General features: G+C 55.9%; 4 protein-coding genes across 4 annotated transcripts; 2 read left to right on the top strand and 2 right to left on the bottom strand.

Moving 5' to 3' along the window:
• Nucleotides 1–1,314: 1,314 nt before the first annotated feature.
• On the bottom strand, nt 1,315–2,905 carry DICSQDRAFT_138197 (uncharacterized protein). The gene is made up of 5 exons (XM_007367387.1): nt 2,713–2,905; nt 2,381–2,561; nt 2,131–2,302; nt 1,938–2,047; nt 1,315–1,882 (listed from the first exon to the last, which is right to left on the bottom strand). The coding sequence occupies exons 1-5, from the start codon at nt 2,836–2,838 to the stop codon at nt 1,626–1,628; spliced, it is 846 nt and encodes a 281-aa protein (XP_007367449.1). The 5' UTR covers nt 2,839–2,905; the 3' UTR covers nt 1,315–1,625.
• Nucleotides 2,906–3,528: 623 nt separating this feature from the next.
• DICSQDRAFT_171703 (uncharacterized protein) lies at nt 3,529–4,278 on the bottom strand (the record flags this gene model as incomplete). The annotated part of the gene is made up of 1 exon (XM_007367386.1): nt 3,529–4,278. One exon carries the CDS (start codon nt 4,276–4,278, stop codon nt 3,529–3,531), a length of 750 nt encoding a protein of 249 aa, XP_007367448.1.
• A 3,670-nt stretch (nt 4,279–7,948) lies between these two features.
• On the top strand, nt 7,949–9,885 carry DICSQDRAFT_156087 (uncharacterized protein). The gene is made up of 6 exons (XM_007367385.1): nt 7,949–8,181; nt 8,264–8,549; nt 8,613–8,770; nt 8,824–9,001; nt 9,058–9,398; nt 9,466–9,885. The coding sequence occupies exons 2-6, from the start codon at nt 8,393–8,395 to the stop codon at nt 9,724–9,726; spliced, it is 1,095 nt and encodes a 364-aa protein (XP_007367447.1). The 5' UTR covers nt 7,949–8,181; nt 8,264–8,392; the 3' UTR covers nt 9,727–9,885.
• Nucleotides 9,886–10,159: 274 nt separating this feature from the next.
• Nucleotides 10,160–11,972, top strand: DICSQDRAFT_156086 (uncharacterized protein). The gene is made up of 5 exons (XM_007367384.1): nt 10,160–10,385; nt 10,452–10,568; nt 10,627–11,115; nt 11,174–11,468; nt 11,536–11,972. The coding sequence occupies exons 1-5, from the start codon at nt 10,174–10,176 to the stop codon at nt 11,722–11,724; spliced, it is 1,302 nt and encodes a 433-aa protein (XP_007367446.1). The 5' UTR covers nt 10,160–10,173; the 3' UTR covers nt 11,725–11,972.
• The last annotated feature ends 850 nt before the right edge of the window (nt 11,973–12,822 follow it).

The raw sequence follows: 12,822 nt of genomic DNA, 5'->3' as shown, positions 1-12,822 counted from the left end.
GAGTATAGCGTGCATAGATGTTTGGACAATGATTATTGTCCAGGGTCTATGACAGCGTAACTCGTGCCACCCCTCGCCGCTTTACATCTGCTTTGTCTCTAGTAGTATATAGGTTAAGGGCTCGCAGCCCAGGATCCTCGTCCCCTCGCCCTTCGGGAGCTCGCGCTCCTCGAGCTTTCGTTTTTGCACCCACCCTTCCGCTGCCCCATTTTTGGTCTCGCTTAGCTACGTCTCATGTATCAGGTACATTCGCCTTCCGCCGGCTTGAGCTCGGCCCACCGGTCGCGCGAGAGAGCGGTGGCGACACGGACTCGGTGGTCCCGCGCAGCTTCCGTAGCGCGCGCCCAATACCATCGTTTTCCGTCCTGCCCGAGTATAGCGTGCATAGAACAGTGCTTTGCAAAAAAGATTGCAGACCGAAGCGCGCAAAATCCGGTTTGGCCCTGTTTAGCCACCCGGGGAAACGGCTGCGAGATACCGGAAGCCTCTTTGCAACATGGTCAATGATTCAGCTACAATCCTACCCAGAACGTCAGTTTTCCAGTATGGTTGCACCGTGGTTAAGCCGTGTATGGCGCCGCAGTGTATCGGCTCACCTACGCGTCGAAGTTTGTGCTTTGCGAGTATTCCCGAGAAATTTCGCTTACAGGTACTTACGTCCAAGCGCGCCTCCGGAGGCTTATCGTCGTGCTCCCCATGCGCGTCGCACCGGGGGATCTAAACGTTATCGAAGTACTCTGAGTTACCTCAATCGTTCTCAAACTATCACCAAGACGTCTTTGGGTCACTTTCACCTCAATATGAGAGCCGTGAGGCCGTTAGCGCTTCTGGAGTTATTTTCGCTTAAAGAAAGTTTGGGCGTTTGCCACACCACAAATGTTTGCCGACAATCGTGATGCACACCGCGGCGCCATACACGGCTTGACCGCGGCGCAACCATAAGTACTGGAAATCTAACGTTCCCATCCTACCGGAGATACTCGGAATGTTGTATTGTGGAGGCAAAAAACATGGTTGTGCATTTTAGCAGCAGAAAACGGGGCTCAGACTCAAGCACCGTCTTGTCGAACGGAGCCCTTGTGAGCGCCCCGGTATCCGAAACAGGAATTCTCTCCGTAGCCGACGGAGGACAAAACAGGGACAAGCAAAATCCTCCCGCTTCGGTCTGCAATCTTTTTTGCAAAGCACTGTAGAGTTATTCTAACCAATAATTAAGTACCACAAGGGTACTGGAATCAAGTTCGGGCCTTGGCTTGCCGAGACGCCGTAGTAGATGCCTAAAGTGGCAAGTCATCCGGTCCCTTTCTGATGTAGATGTAGTATACAGGACTGTACGACAACGAAACAAAGACGATATTAACACATACAGTATTGTAACGACAGAACCCCGATCCGAAGCAAAAACAGATGTAAGAGACGAATTGCACCCAGGGACAATAAGATAACGAGACTCAAACATCGTCCAACGTCAAGTCGATCACCCCACCATCGTCCCCGTGCTTCAATCCAGCTGAGGGCGAGGCTCCTGGCTCCCGCTTCACGCGTCCACAATTCTTCTGGGCGATCGCTTTGTTGTACTGACTTTGGGCCCGCTTGAGACGGTTCTGCAAAACGTGTCCGCGATGTCAGCGTTGCTTCAATGAAGCACACGGAACATTGACCCGAGCCAGTACTATCTCCTCGTCTTCCTCACCGTCGGAGATCTCGACGACGCCTAGATCCAACTTGGCACCAGCTCCCGACCTCGGCTGAACTCGGGCGCGCTTTGCATTGCGTCTATCCGGAGAACCCGCACGTTTCTTCTCCTGCTTCACGCGCGATGGGCCCGCCTCTGGCTTGATTGGCTTGTCTCGAGGTGCGATGCCCTGCGCTTCCAGGAGATCTGCATCCACAGCAGCAATCAATCGGATGCTGTAGGCTAGAAAGACAGGACATACCACGAGGTTTGTAACGGAAGACAAACGTCGCAACAAAGCCCTCGCAGGGATCGATCGCGTCGTGCATCCACATTTGTGTGAACGGCTGCACCACCAAATTGCCGCCCAATCTGAAGTACAAGCGTCCCCAGGGTCGAGCCCCGCTCAGGATCCGGGACAGCTGGGAATGAGCCGGACCAACGACTCGACGCACCCCACACTATGTGCGCCAGCCTTTTTGCTCCGCTCGTGCACCGCTTCCACACTCTTGAACGAATCGACGACGGCAGCTACTGGACGCCCCTCCGCAAACACACGCTTTACTTTCACCTCGATCGACCCAACGTCTGCCTGTTTTGCTAACCCGCTCAGCAAGTCATCGTCGTCTATTCAGTGCCCGGCAGTCGCTGGTCAGTGCCTGGATCTCAAGTACAATGCGGTAAATTCGGTAAATTCCGACGCACCCGTCGTCTTCAGGTCAGCAAAATGGAACGGCTGCTCAACATTGAGCCCGGTCCGGACGCCGTTCTTGCTCCCGGTCTGTAACGCGCTGCAGAGCGCACCGTGGCCGAGCTTGTGCCCGTCCACCTTGAACGCGAGGGAGATGCAGTCATTTCCTCCATTTCTGAACTGAATTGCAAACGTCTACAAGCGTTGGGAATGAGAGACGCGAAGGAGGGTGGTGGGAAGGGGTAGGGTTGAGTACTGTTGTTCGCGTATGGGACCAACGTACCGTGCTCCTTCGATGCGCCGGCAATCGTCGGAGGGAGTACCGGCCGAGCACTCGGATATTCACCTTTCCCCTTTCACTAGGCATAAAGCAGCCCACAGTCTTGCCATCGCCGCCCTCAGGCGCTATGCCATACTCGGGCAGCTTCTCTCCTTCGCAGGTGACCCAGGCCTCGTACCCGTTAAGAAGCATGCCTACTTGCCCGTCAGTTCTTCAGTATAGAGTGCTTGAGGTAGAGATGGAGGGGGCTGGTGGCAACAATGTATCGGTGTCAGTCAAATGACAGAAAGGAGCAAAGGAGTGTACCTGGTTATTGAGCGCCGAATAATTATGTATCGCGTCACGCTCGACGCGTCCGACTCCTATGTACGCGACCGCGTCGTCCGGAAGCGCGCAATACTGGTATCCTCCGCTCCTTACTCTCCACGACTCGAGTGCTATCATTGCAAAACGTACTTATCGAGACAGGGCTAACCTGAAGGCCGCTCGTCTTCTGCGACATTCTCAGAAGACTTCCATCCCGCCCCATTAGAGTTGTTCTGAACGCATTATCTCACGGCATTGGACCTAGTTCATCTCAGCATTGCGTGGAGCGCTCCACACTTACCCTGTCCAGGCGCTCGCGCTTCCCAGCGAAGGCAAGGTCAGCCCTGCACGGAAACACGAGGCCACTTCTGTCGCACTATCAGGTAGAGTAAGAGTAGGTTTGTCTCCTGGCCCCCTGCAAGAACCGTGCGAGCGAGCGAGGGGCAGTTACTTACGATGCCGACCTCGGGGTGAGCGCGTATAACCTGTTCGGGTGAGTCAAGGTATCTGTTATAAGATCTACATTGGGAGCGCTGACAAATGACAAATGTGTGATTATTGTTTTTCAGAACAACTCTATTCGAGCACCCTGAAGCGATCCGCATCCAGCGATGTCTCGGCGTCCATGACAACCAATTTCGCCCAATTAACCTCCCCAACACGCTCACGAGCGGCGGCCCACCGGTCACCCTCAGCAGCAGCAACCCCAAGGAAGAGCATCATGGCGCGCGTCACGATGTCCAGGGCAAGCACCACCTCCAGCTCAGCCGCCTGCGCATAACTTACACGCTTTGCGGGAGGAAGCGCAGCGCGACGTACGGCTGCTTCGACAGGGCAGGCAGCCAGTACGTGATGAAGTCGTTCCGTGCAGTCGTTTGCAATGCGAGCCTCTTGAGCACATTGTGTACGAGAGGAGATCCTTGAAGGGGAGGAGCACGGCGGTGGACGAGCCGGGAGAGAGCGAGGGGTTAGCGGGGTCAAAGTACTCGGCACAGCCCGGGTCCGTTCCCGATCCGTTGCCGAGTTTGCTGTGGCGTTCACCTCGCGCTGCGCGAAGGCTTCCCAGAAGAGGTAGGATAGCTCGAAGTTCGAGCCCTTCTCAACGAGCCACCCGTCCGGACTGGCTGAGACGTTCCAGGTGATGCTTTGTCCTCCACCATCCTGTGGCTTCGGTTGCGATGCAGGGTAGATATGTCTAAACGACCACTGAGGAATCAGCCGCAGGGATACGGTGGCTTCTGGCAGTGGCTCGGAGGCAGGAGATAGATGTCCGGCTTGCGGCAGAACATCATATGCCTCGTAGCGCGCCCATGGCCAAATTTTCATCTGGGCCGAACCTTGGCTCGGACCTGCGGCTGGCTGTGCACTGTGTCAAACAGGGATGTCTCAAGTAAGTGTTTGCTGCGCACAGTACTCAGGAAGCAGCGTCGCTCACGGGACCTTAAAGGAGCCAGCTATTACTACATATCTCAGTCCCTTGCGACGGAGGTGGCGGCGGTGGCGCACCCGCCGTTGTCACGACAGCGGCTCCGGACTCAGACGGCTCCGACTTCAAGACCGTTTTGCGTTCGTCGTCGTTTTCGTCGTCGGAGTCTTCGCACTAGGGCAGCTTCTCGAGAGTGAGGGTGTGTTGCCCCGAAACATGCTTTAGCAGGTCGTCCGTCACTCCGACGTTCTGGCCGGCCACCCCCCCGAGGAGGACGAGCCGCTCCGAGTCAATGTGTCCGAGGCGGAAGTGCCGGCTTGCTTCCCCAAGTTCCTGTGGCGCACGTCGGCATGACGATTCATCTTGAATTTGTGGGATGATACGTTGAAACTGACCTCCAGACCGCTGCCTCCAAACGCTGCCGTGCGCGAACGCCACTTGATCCGGATGAGGACACTTTTGGAGGGTCTGCTCCTACTTATGATAACGAACGGGTCTGTGTCCGATGTGTGCGACAGACCGGGCGTTGGTGAATGTCAGTCACTCATGGTGGCGATGTCCTCGATTTGATCGGCCACCATCCTTGTGTGCAAGTGCGCGCCGTATAACACAATAGACACTGTCATCAGACCAATATATGCGGGGCTCCCTTGTCCAGAAGCACAATTTACATCATGTTGCTATCTAGACGACAACCAGCTCTCCCTTCTACAAGTAGTTCAAGATAACGCCTGAGCGACTCCCTAAGCAGCCCCGGATCTGCACGCTTGTTCGCAGACCAATCGCCGTCACACTCCCCCCCCCACTCTCCAGACGCCATGCAGCTCCAGCTTACAAACCGTTGCCCCGCTTTGCTCTAGATAGGCAGCAAGGTTACCTCCAACGTCATCCACTGCAGTTACCAACCGGTCCGTCTCCTCCTTCGACCTTAAGACGAAGACGGTCCAGGCGAGGGTGATGTTGCCCACAGACACAGCATCGGGGACCCTGCCGCGTTCCGGGTTCTAGGGGAGATCTCCAGTCGGGCGAGGCGAGCATGGTATTCCAGGCTGCCGAACAGATCACTTGGCGATTGCGGGTGGTGTGAATACGCGTCGACGGCCACCACAGAAGGGAAGGCGGCGCCGCTGCATGCAGTCCTGAAGCATGCATTCGACGTGCTTCGCGAACGAGACGGCTGATGTGTCCACGTGAAAGCGAGCGTTGTAGCCCATGTCATCAGGTCTGATGTCCTTGAGCTCCATACGGTCGAACGGGCGAGACGCAACTCATTGGGCGTGGTTTGACCTGAGTAAGGCGTGCCAGACACAATCGCGAAGGCAGCCGTCCCAACTTTGTTCGTGCCGTTGTAAACGAACAAACGCAGTGCTTGGAAAGACGAGCGAGTCAAGTAGCTGCCTGAACCCGATCTCTAAGAAAATGCGGGTTGTGACCAGGGCGAGATAACGCAAGTGTGGGAGGTTAACAGACCTTAGCGACAGGACCTGCGAGTCGTCTCCTATATTTATGAGCACCAGCGAGGTAAGCCTCCCACAGGAGTGTAGTATACTCGTAACGCCACGATAATTGCCGTGCTCCCCGTCCAACACAAGAATTTCGAGAGAGCTAGTCGAGCATGCAGGGTGCAGCAAGGTGGCGGCGATCTAGAGGTAACGCAAGACCGGGAGGTTAGCATCCGTGTACGATCAGGAGACTTATTGAGTATGTAAACGGGGGTTGCGGAAGTTGTTACTTTGAGCCTGGTCAGATGATGCATGCCGGCGAGCACAGAAGAGTCGTCAGGTGACGTAGATCGGAGGAAGTACCATCAAAGGACTGGATCTCCAAATCGCCTATTTCTCGAGCACAACGGTCCTTCAGAGCACCACAGATTCGTCGTCCCGAGGGTACCTGATGGAGATGGAAAGGCGCACCGCGGAGCGGCTATACGTGGGACACTGACAGCTCGACTCGGAGGGCGCGCAACAGTCGACGACGATGCTGGCCACTGTGCTCACCCAAATCTCCGGCATAGCGCGAAAGATAAATCTCTAGCGACGGCCAACGCTAAGATTCGGAGTCTCACTACGAACTTGGCATACCATGCCGAATATCTTCGTTGGTATTTCTGTCAGAAGATTGTGGATGGACGATATCGCGTCGTTGTGCAAGAATTTGAAAACAACGATCTTCTCCTGGAGCTCAGCGACGCGTCCTTCATTGTCCTTGAGAGTCTCAGACGCCTTGCCGGGGATCTCTTCACGACGAAGCTTCCGGAGAGTGGTCTAGTCCTTCGTGGACAACGAGGCAGAAAGCTGGGGATACGGGAGGCCGTCGCCGTCGAGGCGATCGTGAGCGGATTGCATCCTATCCTGGAGTTTGGAGAGCTGGCAAACACTTTGAATCGACATGCTAGATCACGGATGGAACCGACAAGCAGTGGGGAAATCACCAACCCTAAGGCTATTACAGGTGAGTCGGAAGCAGAAGCGCCGTCGTTGTGGCGTGCAGGGCGTCGGGTTTGACCGGCGTGGCTAGGTCCTAGCGCCTGTCACTGCGTCCGAACACCTTCGGTTCCTACAATCTGCTCGCAATGAATTCTCACTGCATTTCACAGACTATGCACCACTGTTGCGACCGGTCTCCTTCCACCCTCAACTAGCGGCCGGTGCTGTACGACGCCTCCAGCTGGTCGCCATATCTTCACCACAGCCGCATGTCATGATAGCCACGCCGCGTTGATTGCTCGGCAGGAGTAGAAGCACTGAGCGGCGCAGGTGAGTGATTGCACTTAGAGCTTCGACCAATATATTGTTGTTATCGTGTAGCGCACGCGTCGGATACGTCCGTCTGGCGTGAGGAACAGCAGCTAAGTACATATCTTGCATACAGTAGATGGGCAAGCGGGGGCCCTGGTGTCATGAGACGCATGCACCGCATGCGCAGGCACATGGTAACTCTGACTGCGCATACGCCTACGTAGGGCTTTGTGATTTTCCGAAAATCACCATGGTCTGGGTATTACGCGTTTCCAACGGCTCATGTCGAAATCGTCTAGCCTTTCACCAGCTTTCAGCGCGGCGTCCGGGCACTCGAATGGTCCTTGCGTGCATGCACACGTAGGTGATCTCTCGGGTCCGACGGCGAATTCTAGACCACGCCACAGCAAGTTGTATTTAAACTTTGTTTTGTGTAGACCGAGTTGCTTCCCATAAAGACGACAACTGTTCGGCCACATCGTTCAGCCTGCCCGGTGATCCGGGGAACCTCTGGTTCGCAGACTTGTTCTGTTTTTGCATTGATTCAGTGGGACGCCGGACGAGAATGCTGATTAGCTTATACAGCTCCCTCATTGCGACCCGGCCAGGGGGAGCAAGCTGGACTCCGGAGCAGTTGCCCTGGCGCTTAACGAGTGCTTGCGCCGATACCGGGGAAAATCTGCCGGGATTCTGAGCAAAGGAGGCTTGATCCGAATCCGAGTCGAGTCCGAACCCGGCCCAGGGGCAGGAACTCAGAATGAAGCGCCCGGCTGAACACAACCACCACAGAGCGCCTTTCCGGCCAAACCGATATCGCCCTCGTAAGGCGGTGATTAACCGGGTGAACGTTGTACCCCGCACGACTTTTCATGTGGCACTCCGCGATTCTAGTTTCGCGCTCAGTCGTGCAGGCTTGGGGTACATGTGTAAGCCCCCCACACCAGCACTGGCACCTGTATCTGTGCCTCGTCGCTCGTGTCGCTTAGTAGTATCGTGCGTTGTACTCAGCTATATCCAAGCTGGCACTGTACCTACTTACAAAAGCCACGCCGGGAAACTTTCACGGTGAGTGGTCGTGCATCGTCCTTATCAACCTCTCGCTTCTGACAGTATTCCGCAATCGGTCTTGGGCCTGTGGCGTGCCCAGCTAGTGCACCGGCATACGACCGCAAACCGCGACATTTTCTTCGAAAATCCTCGTGACATTCGGTCGGTGATCGATCGCCTTCTGTCAGTCGTCCATTTCGTGCCTGCCGACAGTCAAGAGAGAGCGTACATGGCTGGCAATACTCCAACGGTCTTAAGGGCTGATCGCCTCGACATACTGGATCCGATCAACGCCTCCCCCTCTCCCCTGGCAGTCAACATGTTGAGTCCTTTGAATGACGACTTAGCAGCATTGATTGGCTTCGGGAGCGAGTCCGCGCTCTGGGGTATGCCACGTTCCTTGGATCTCGTGCTGACCTCATACTGAGTATCGTTTCCTCGACATTCAGGCATCAACACCATCCTATTCTTCGTGTCGATCGTGCTACTGCGTACGCGGAGAGAAGCGAGCCACTTGTCGCGACCTGTTGTCCTCGCCCATTGTGCACTGTTCATCTTGTGCACTGTCCATTGGGCGCTGGAGTTCTATCATTTCGTTACGACTTTGGTACGTTCACAACGTGATCCTCGCGCTGAGCGGTGCTTAACCCAAGCTCTCAGGCCACGACCGGTGTCCAAGGATACGCGAGGGAAACATCGCAGCTTGTGGCCGCCGACATCTTCATCTCGCTATGTGACCTTCTCGGAGACTACATCCTGATCTATCGTTTGTGGGTCATATGGGGGAGGAACTGGTGGATCATCCTGCTTCCGTCCCTGTGCGCTGTTGCTGGTTTCGGTGAGTGATCTTCCCGCGACAGCCCTTTCGTCCCTCTCAACCGGCGTATGTATCAGCGTGCATCATGGAGGTCGTCCACTTCGTTGTCACGGAAGACCCGAGTTCGCCTGCGCCGCCCGCCGAGACGCTGTCAATCACCATCGCCGGCTACGCACTCCCCTTGTGCACTAACGCGATCGCTACCGGTCTTATCATCGGGAAGATCTGGTGGATGGCGCGCCCGACGCCTGGTGTGGACACTTCTCACTTTGCCGGACGCAGCATCGCGCGGAGCGCGATAGCGACCATCGTCGAGAGCGGTGCGCTGTACTTCGCCGCCCAGCTCACTTACGTCGTCACGGTCGCGATTCCCCACCCGTCCGAGGGCATCATCGCTGTGATGGCGTTGCAGATTTACGTACGTCTCCTCACGCCGCTCCCTCCGTTGACCTGTTGTGGGCGCATCGACTGACGTGTTCCCTCAGGGTATCGCGCCGACGCTGATTATTATCCGTGTCATGCTCGGACTCACCGTAGAGTCTTCACTACTGTCGACCAAACCAAATACGGTGACGCCCGTGGTATGGACTTCGACAACTCGATATACCGTGCAGGATGGTCCCATGAAGTACGGCGTCTCCTTGGGCAACGGCGCCAACGGGGATAGGGGCACGAAGGGCTATCCCTCCGATGGCGACGAGTCCTTGGAGATGAAGCCTCTACCGGACGATGGGTTCGCTGCGTGAGCGGTTATTCTTATTTGTAGTATAAATTCAAAAGGGGGAAGAGTGTACCATACGGATTTTCATTGGGTGTAGATCGTCATTCCTTGTTGTACTCGAAATATAACACGACCCGGTGACCTGACCGTGGAGGCTCCAAAACTAATACATAGTCATATACACTGTCGTTTTGTGGCACGACTTAAATCAATTTCGAGCGAGAAGGTGACGTCAATCTCAATCAATTCTGAAGACTGCCCGACCGGGCGGTACCAAGGACTCTGAAACAATTCCCCAAGCAGACATTGGGACGATAGATCACACCAACTGAACGGATGAGGACAACCTGCAGGAAGCCACCGGCAAGAACCGCGCCTGCGCTTCTCCAGCGCTCGTGCTGTAACAAATGCGCCGTCCCCACCGGCGTCATCGCAGACAAACTGCCTCTATACCTACTGCGATCGCTCGAGGATGCTCGCCCGACAGATAGCCAGACAACAGGCTGTCAAGGCCAGAAAACACGTTGTTCCTACTGCGAGAACGCCGCCACATCTAACTGTAGCGGCCTCGCGTCGGTGCTACGCAACGAACCCCGCCTCGTCGTGGCTGCAGTCCAACTCGCGCATCTCGACGGTCTTTGGCATCCTCATGGGCGTCGGTATCGCGTCGACCGCATATGGGCTGTGGGTCTGGCCAGTGCATCTACCGTACGTGCTCTTGAGCTGAGTCTGCGCGCGTTGGTTATGAAGGTACCAGTTCTACACCACGTTCACGACGTGGCCGCCAGAAGTGCGCGGGGACCTCCGAGCAGGCATCAAGGCGAAGAACCAAGGTGACTTAGAGCTGAGCGAAAGGTACATTCGTCGGTATGTTTTTCTCGTTTTCCCTCTCTCGGCATGTCTGATGTGTGCGCGACGTCCTTAGAGCATGGAAGACGGCGCAAACCCTTCCTATCTCCGCGTTCACCTCCGAGCCATACCTCAAACTCTCTGGGATAGCGGTTGCCCTCGCTGAAGTCCTGGAGGCGTCCAATCGCCCATTCGACGCTTACGAGACGTACTCCATCGCCTTGGCGCAGCTCCGGGCGGCGCAAGCGACGAAGAAGCTGTCCGGGCGGGAGCGCATGCGTGCCGTTGCACTCGCACACAAGCTAGGCGAGGTGGCAGAGGTGTACCAGCGAGGTCCAGAGGAGACAGAGGAATTCTTGACGTTCGCCGTGGAGGAGGTCTTGCGGGTCATCAAGGACGGAGAAGCGGGCATCGAAGTGGAGGGAAAGGGGAAGGAGCGGGCTGAGGAGGACGAAGTGGGTGCGATGCTAGCGGAGCTGGAGTTGCCGTGGTGGGTGCGGAAGGTGGACGTCGCGGCGCCGCTGGAGGCGTTGGGCCGGTTCTATGCGCGGGAGGGCAAGCCCGAGTACGTTTCCTTGCATCGAACTCTCTCTTGAATGATCATTTACGCCACTGATCAACAGCTATGCTACCACGCTCTACCTCCAAGCGATTGGGATGCTCATGAAGCCACCGAATGGGAAGGCAGGCGCGTCGACGTCTGTCGAGGACCGGTGTCGGGCTGCCCAGATCATGAACAATCTCTCCGACCTCATGTCGCAAGCCAACTTGAAGGGTGCCGAATCATGGGCACGCCAGGCGCACAGTGTCATTCAGAAGACCCGCGAGTTGCCGGGATCTGCGAAAGATCCTGAGGCTATGGCACTCTGCGAGCAGACGCTTGCTGCGGCCATGTTCAATCTGGGGGCGTTGCTGGAGGTGTGTTGGTATTCCACAATGCTGATAGTTGGCGTCTGCGTTGACGGCAATGCATAATTTCACGTAGATGGGTGGCAAGATCGATGACGCGCGGAAGTCCTACCAAGAGAGTCTCGAACAAGCGAGAAGTATTGGGATGCGTGCAGGCGCTATGGAGGCTCGTGGTGCGCTGCGGAGGCTAGAGCGCGCCGCTGGTGTACAGGCTGGAGATCCCTTGTCAAGCACAGCTGTTGGGGGAGGCACGAAGACTGCTTAGTGTCTTCGCAACTATGGAGCCCGCGTACGTGCGCTTCTGTATCTCACACCGTCGGCATTTGCCGAGCCTTCCGAAGCCGCTCGCGGTAGCCAGCGGCCAGAGAGCTACCGCGGGATGCAGTCTACTCGTCCGCCAACCACCGCACTTCTACCGAGACCGCATCCGTGTCAGCGTAGCAGGTCCATGTATACGCGTCACTCTCATATTCACGACTCACATCGTTTTTTGACCAACGACTAGTATGCCAGACGACCAAACTAGACTTCACCTCAGATTCAATTCCGGTTGCAAGACTACAGCTCTAGCGACAACAAGCAGCACACTAACCAGCACGAGAGCCGAGACGCTAGACACAATGACGTGCCACAGAGCGCCGGCCCTTCGCCAGACGAGCTCAACCCCATAGGTGGACTCGGGAAGGCCGGACAGAGTCTCCTCGGATGCGTTCGAGGGGCAGGTCACGGTGTACATCAAGGGTTTCGCGGAGAGGAGGATGATTGATGGCAAGTACATCAAGCAGCGCAGCGGGGTCACTTAGAGCATCCATGTCCAAGGTGAGCTGGTGGATCACATGAGCCAGCGAGGAGAGCCGAGACAGCGATGCCTGACATTGCGTATATGGAGCGAGCATAACGCGGATGCCCTCCTGTGTGGAGACATTTTCGATAGACTGCCCTGTCGGAATGCGGTCAGGTGACGTGTCAGATTAGATTAGATTACCTTACCTTCCTGTTATAGTAGACAAGCACTGCCACCTGCCAGCGCTGTAGACAGTGCTGGCTTCGCTCCTTCCTTTCCTCAGTCAGTGATCTTCCCACTAGACTGAGGTATGTTCATCTTCTATTCCCATACTATACTGTACTCATATGGTTCTTAGAGTCCTCTGTACAGGTATAGTCCTAATACAGTCAGTGATCTTCCCACTAGACTGAGAGTCCTCTGTACAGGATCTCTTAGGTTATGAGCCCTGGCTCCTGCAGCTGAGTTCTTACTCCTCATCACACCACCACTCCCCTGTGTCCAACTCAGAGTTGCACACATACTACCAGGTGTACGACTTTGAGTCCACCCTGCTCCCCATCTCTTGTGCCAGCACAC

The sequence above is a fragment of the Dichomitus squalens genome, assembly GCF_000275845.1.
Source record: "Dichomitus squalens LYAD-421 SS1 unplaced genomic scaffold DICSQscaffold_25, whole genome shotgun sequence".
NCBI classification, from domain to species: Eukaryota; Fungi; Basidiomycota; class Agaricomycetes; order Polyporales; family Polyporaceae; genus Dichomitus; species Dichomitus squalens.
Note: the sequence above shows the minus strand (reverse complement) of the source record. Positions and strands in the feature narration are given on the sequence as shown.

Coding starts and splice junctions, on each gene's coding strand:
- DICSQDRAFT_138197 (XM_007367387.1), bottom strand. CDS start 2,838: ATGCTTCTTAACGGGTACGAGGCCTGGGTCACCTGCGAAGGAGAGAAG. Junction 2,048..2,130: donor GCTGGCGCACATAGTGTGGG/GTGCGTCGAGTC, acceptor CTTGTACTTCAG/ATTGGGCGGCAATTTGGTGG. Junction 1,883..1,937: donor CTTCCGTTACAAACCTCGTG/GTATGTCCTGTC, acceptor CTGTGGATGCAG/ATCTCCTGGAAGCGCAGGGC.
- DICSQDRAFT_156087 (XM_007367385.1), top strand. CDS start 8,393: ATGGCTGGCAATACTCCAACGGTCTTAAGGGCTGATCGCCTCGACATA. Junction 9,002..9,057: donor GTGCGCTGTTGCTGGTTTCG/GTGAGTGATCTT, acceptor CGTATGTATCAG/CGTGCATCATGGAGGTCGTC. Junction 9,399..9,465: donor TGATGGCGTTGCAGATTTAC/GTACGTCTCCTC, acceptor GTGTTCCCTCAG/GGTATCGCGCCGACGCTGAT.
- DICSQDRAFT_156086 (XM_007367384.1), top strand. CDS start 10,174: ATGCTCGCCCGACAGATAGCCAGACAACAGGCTGTCAAGGCCAGAAAA. Junction 10,386..10,451: donor GCGTCGACCGCATATGGGCT/GTGGGTCTGGCC, acceptor TTGGTTATGAAG/GTACCAGTTCTACACCACGT. Junction 11,469..11,535: donor ATCTGGGGGCGTTGCTGGAG/GTGTGTTGGTAT, acceptor AATTTCACGTAG/ATGGGTGGCAAGATCGATGA.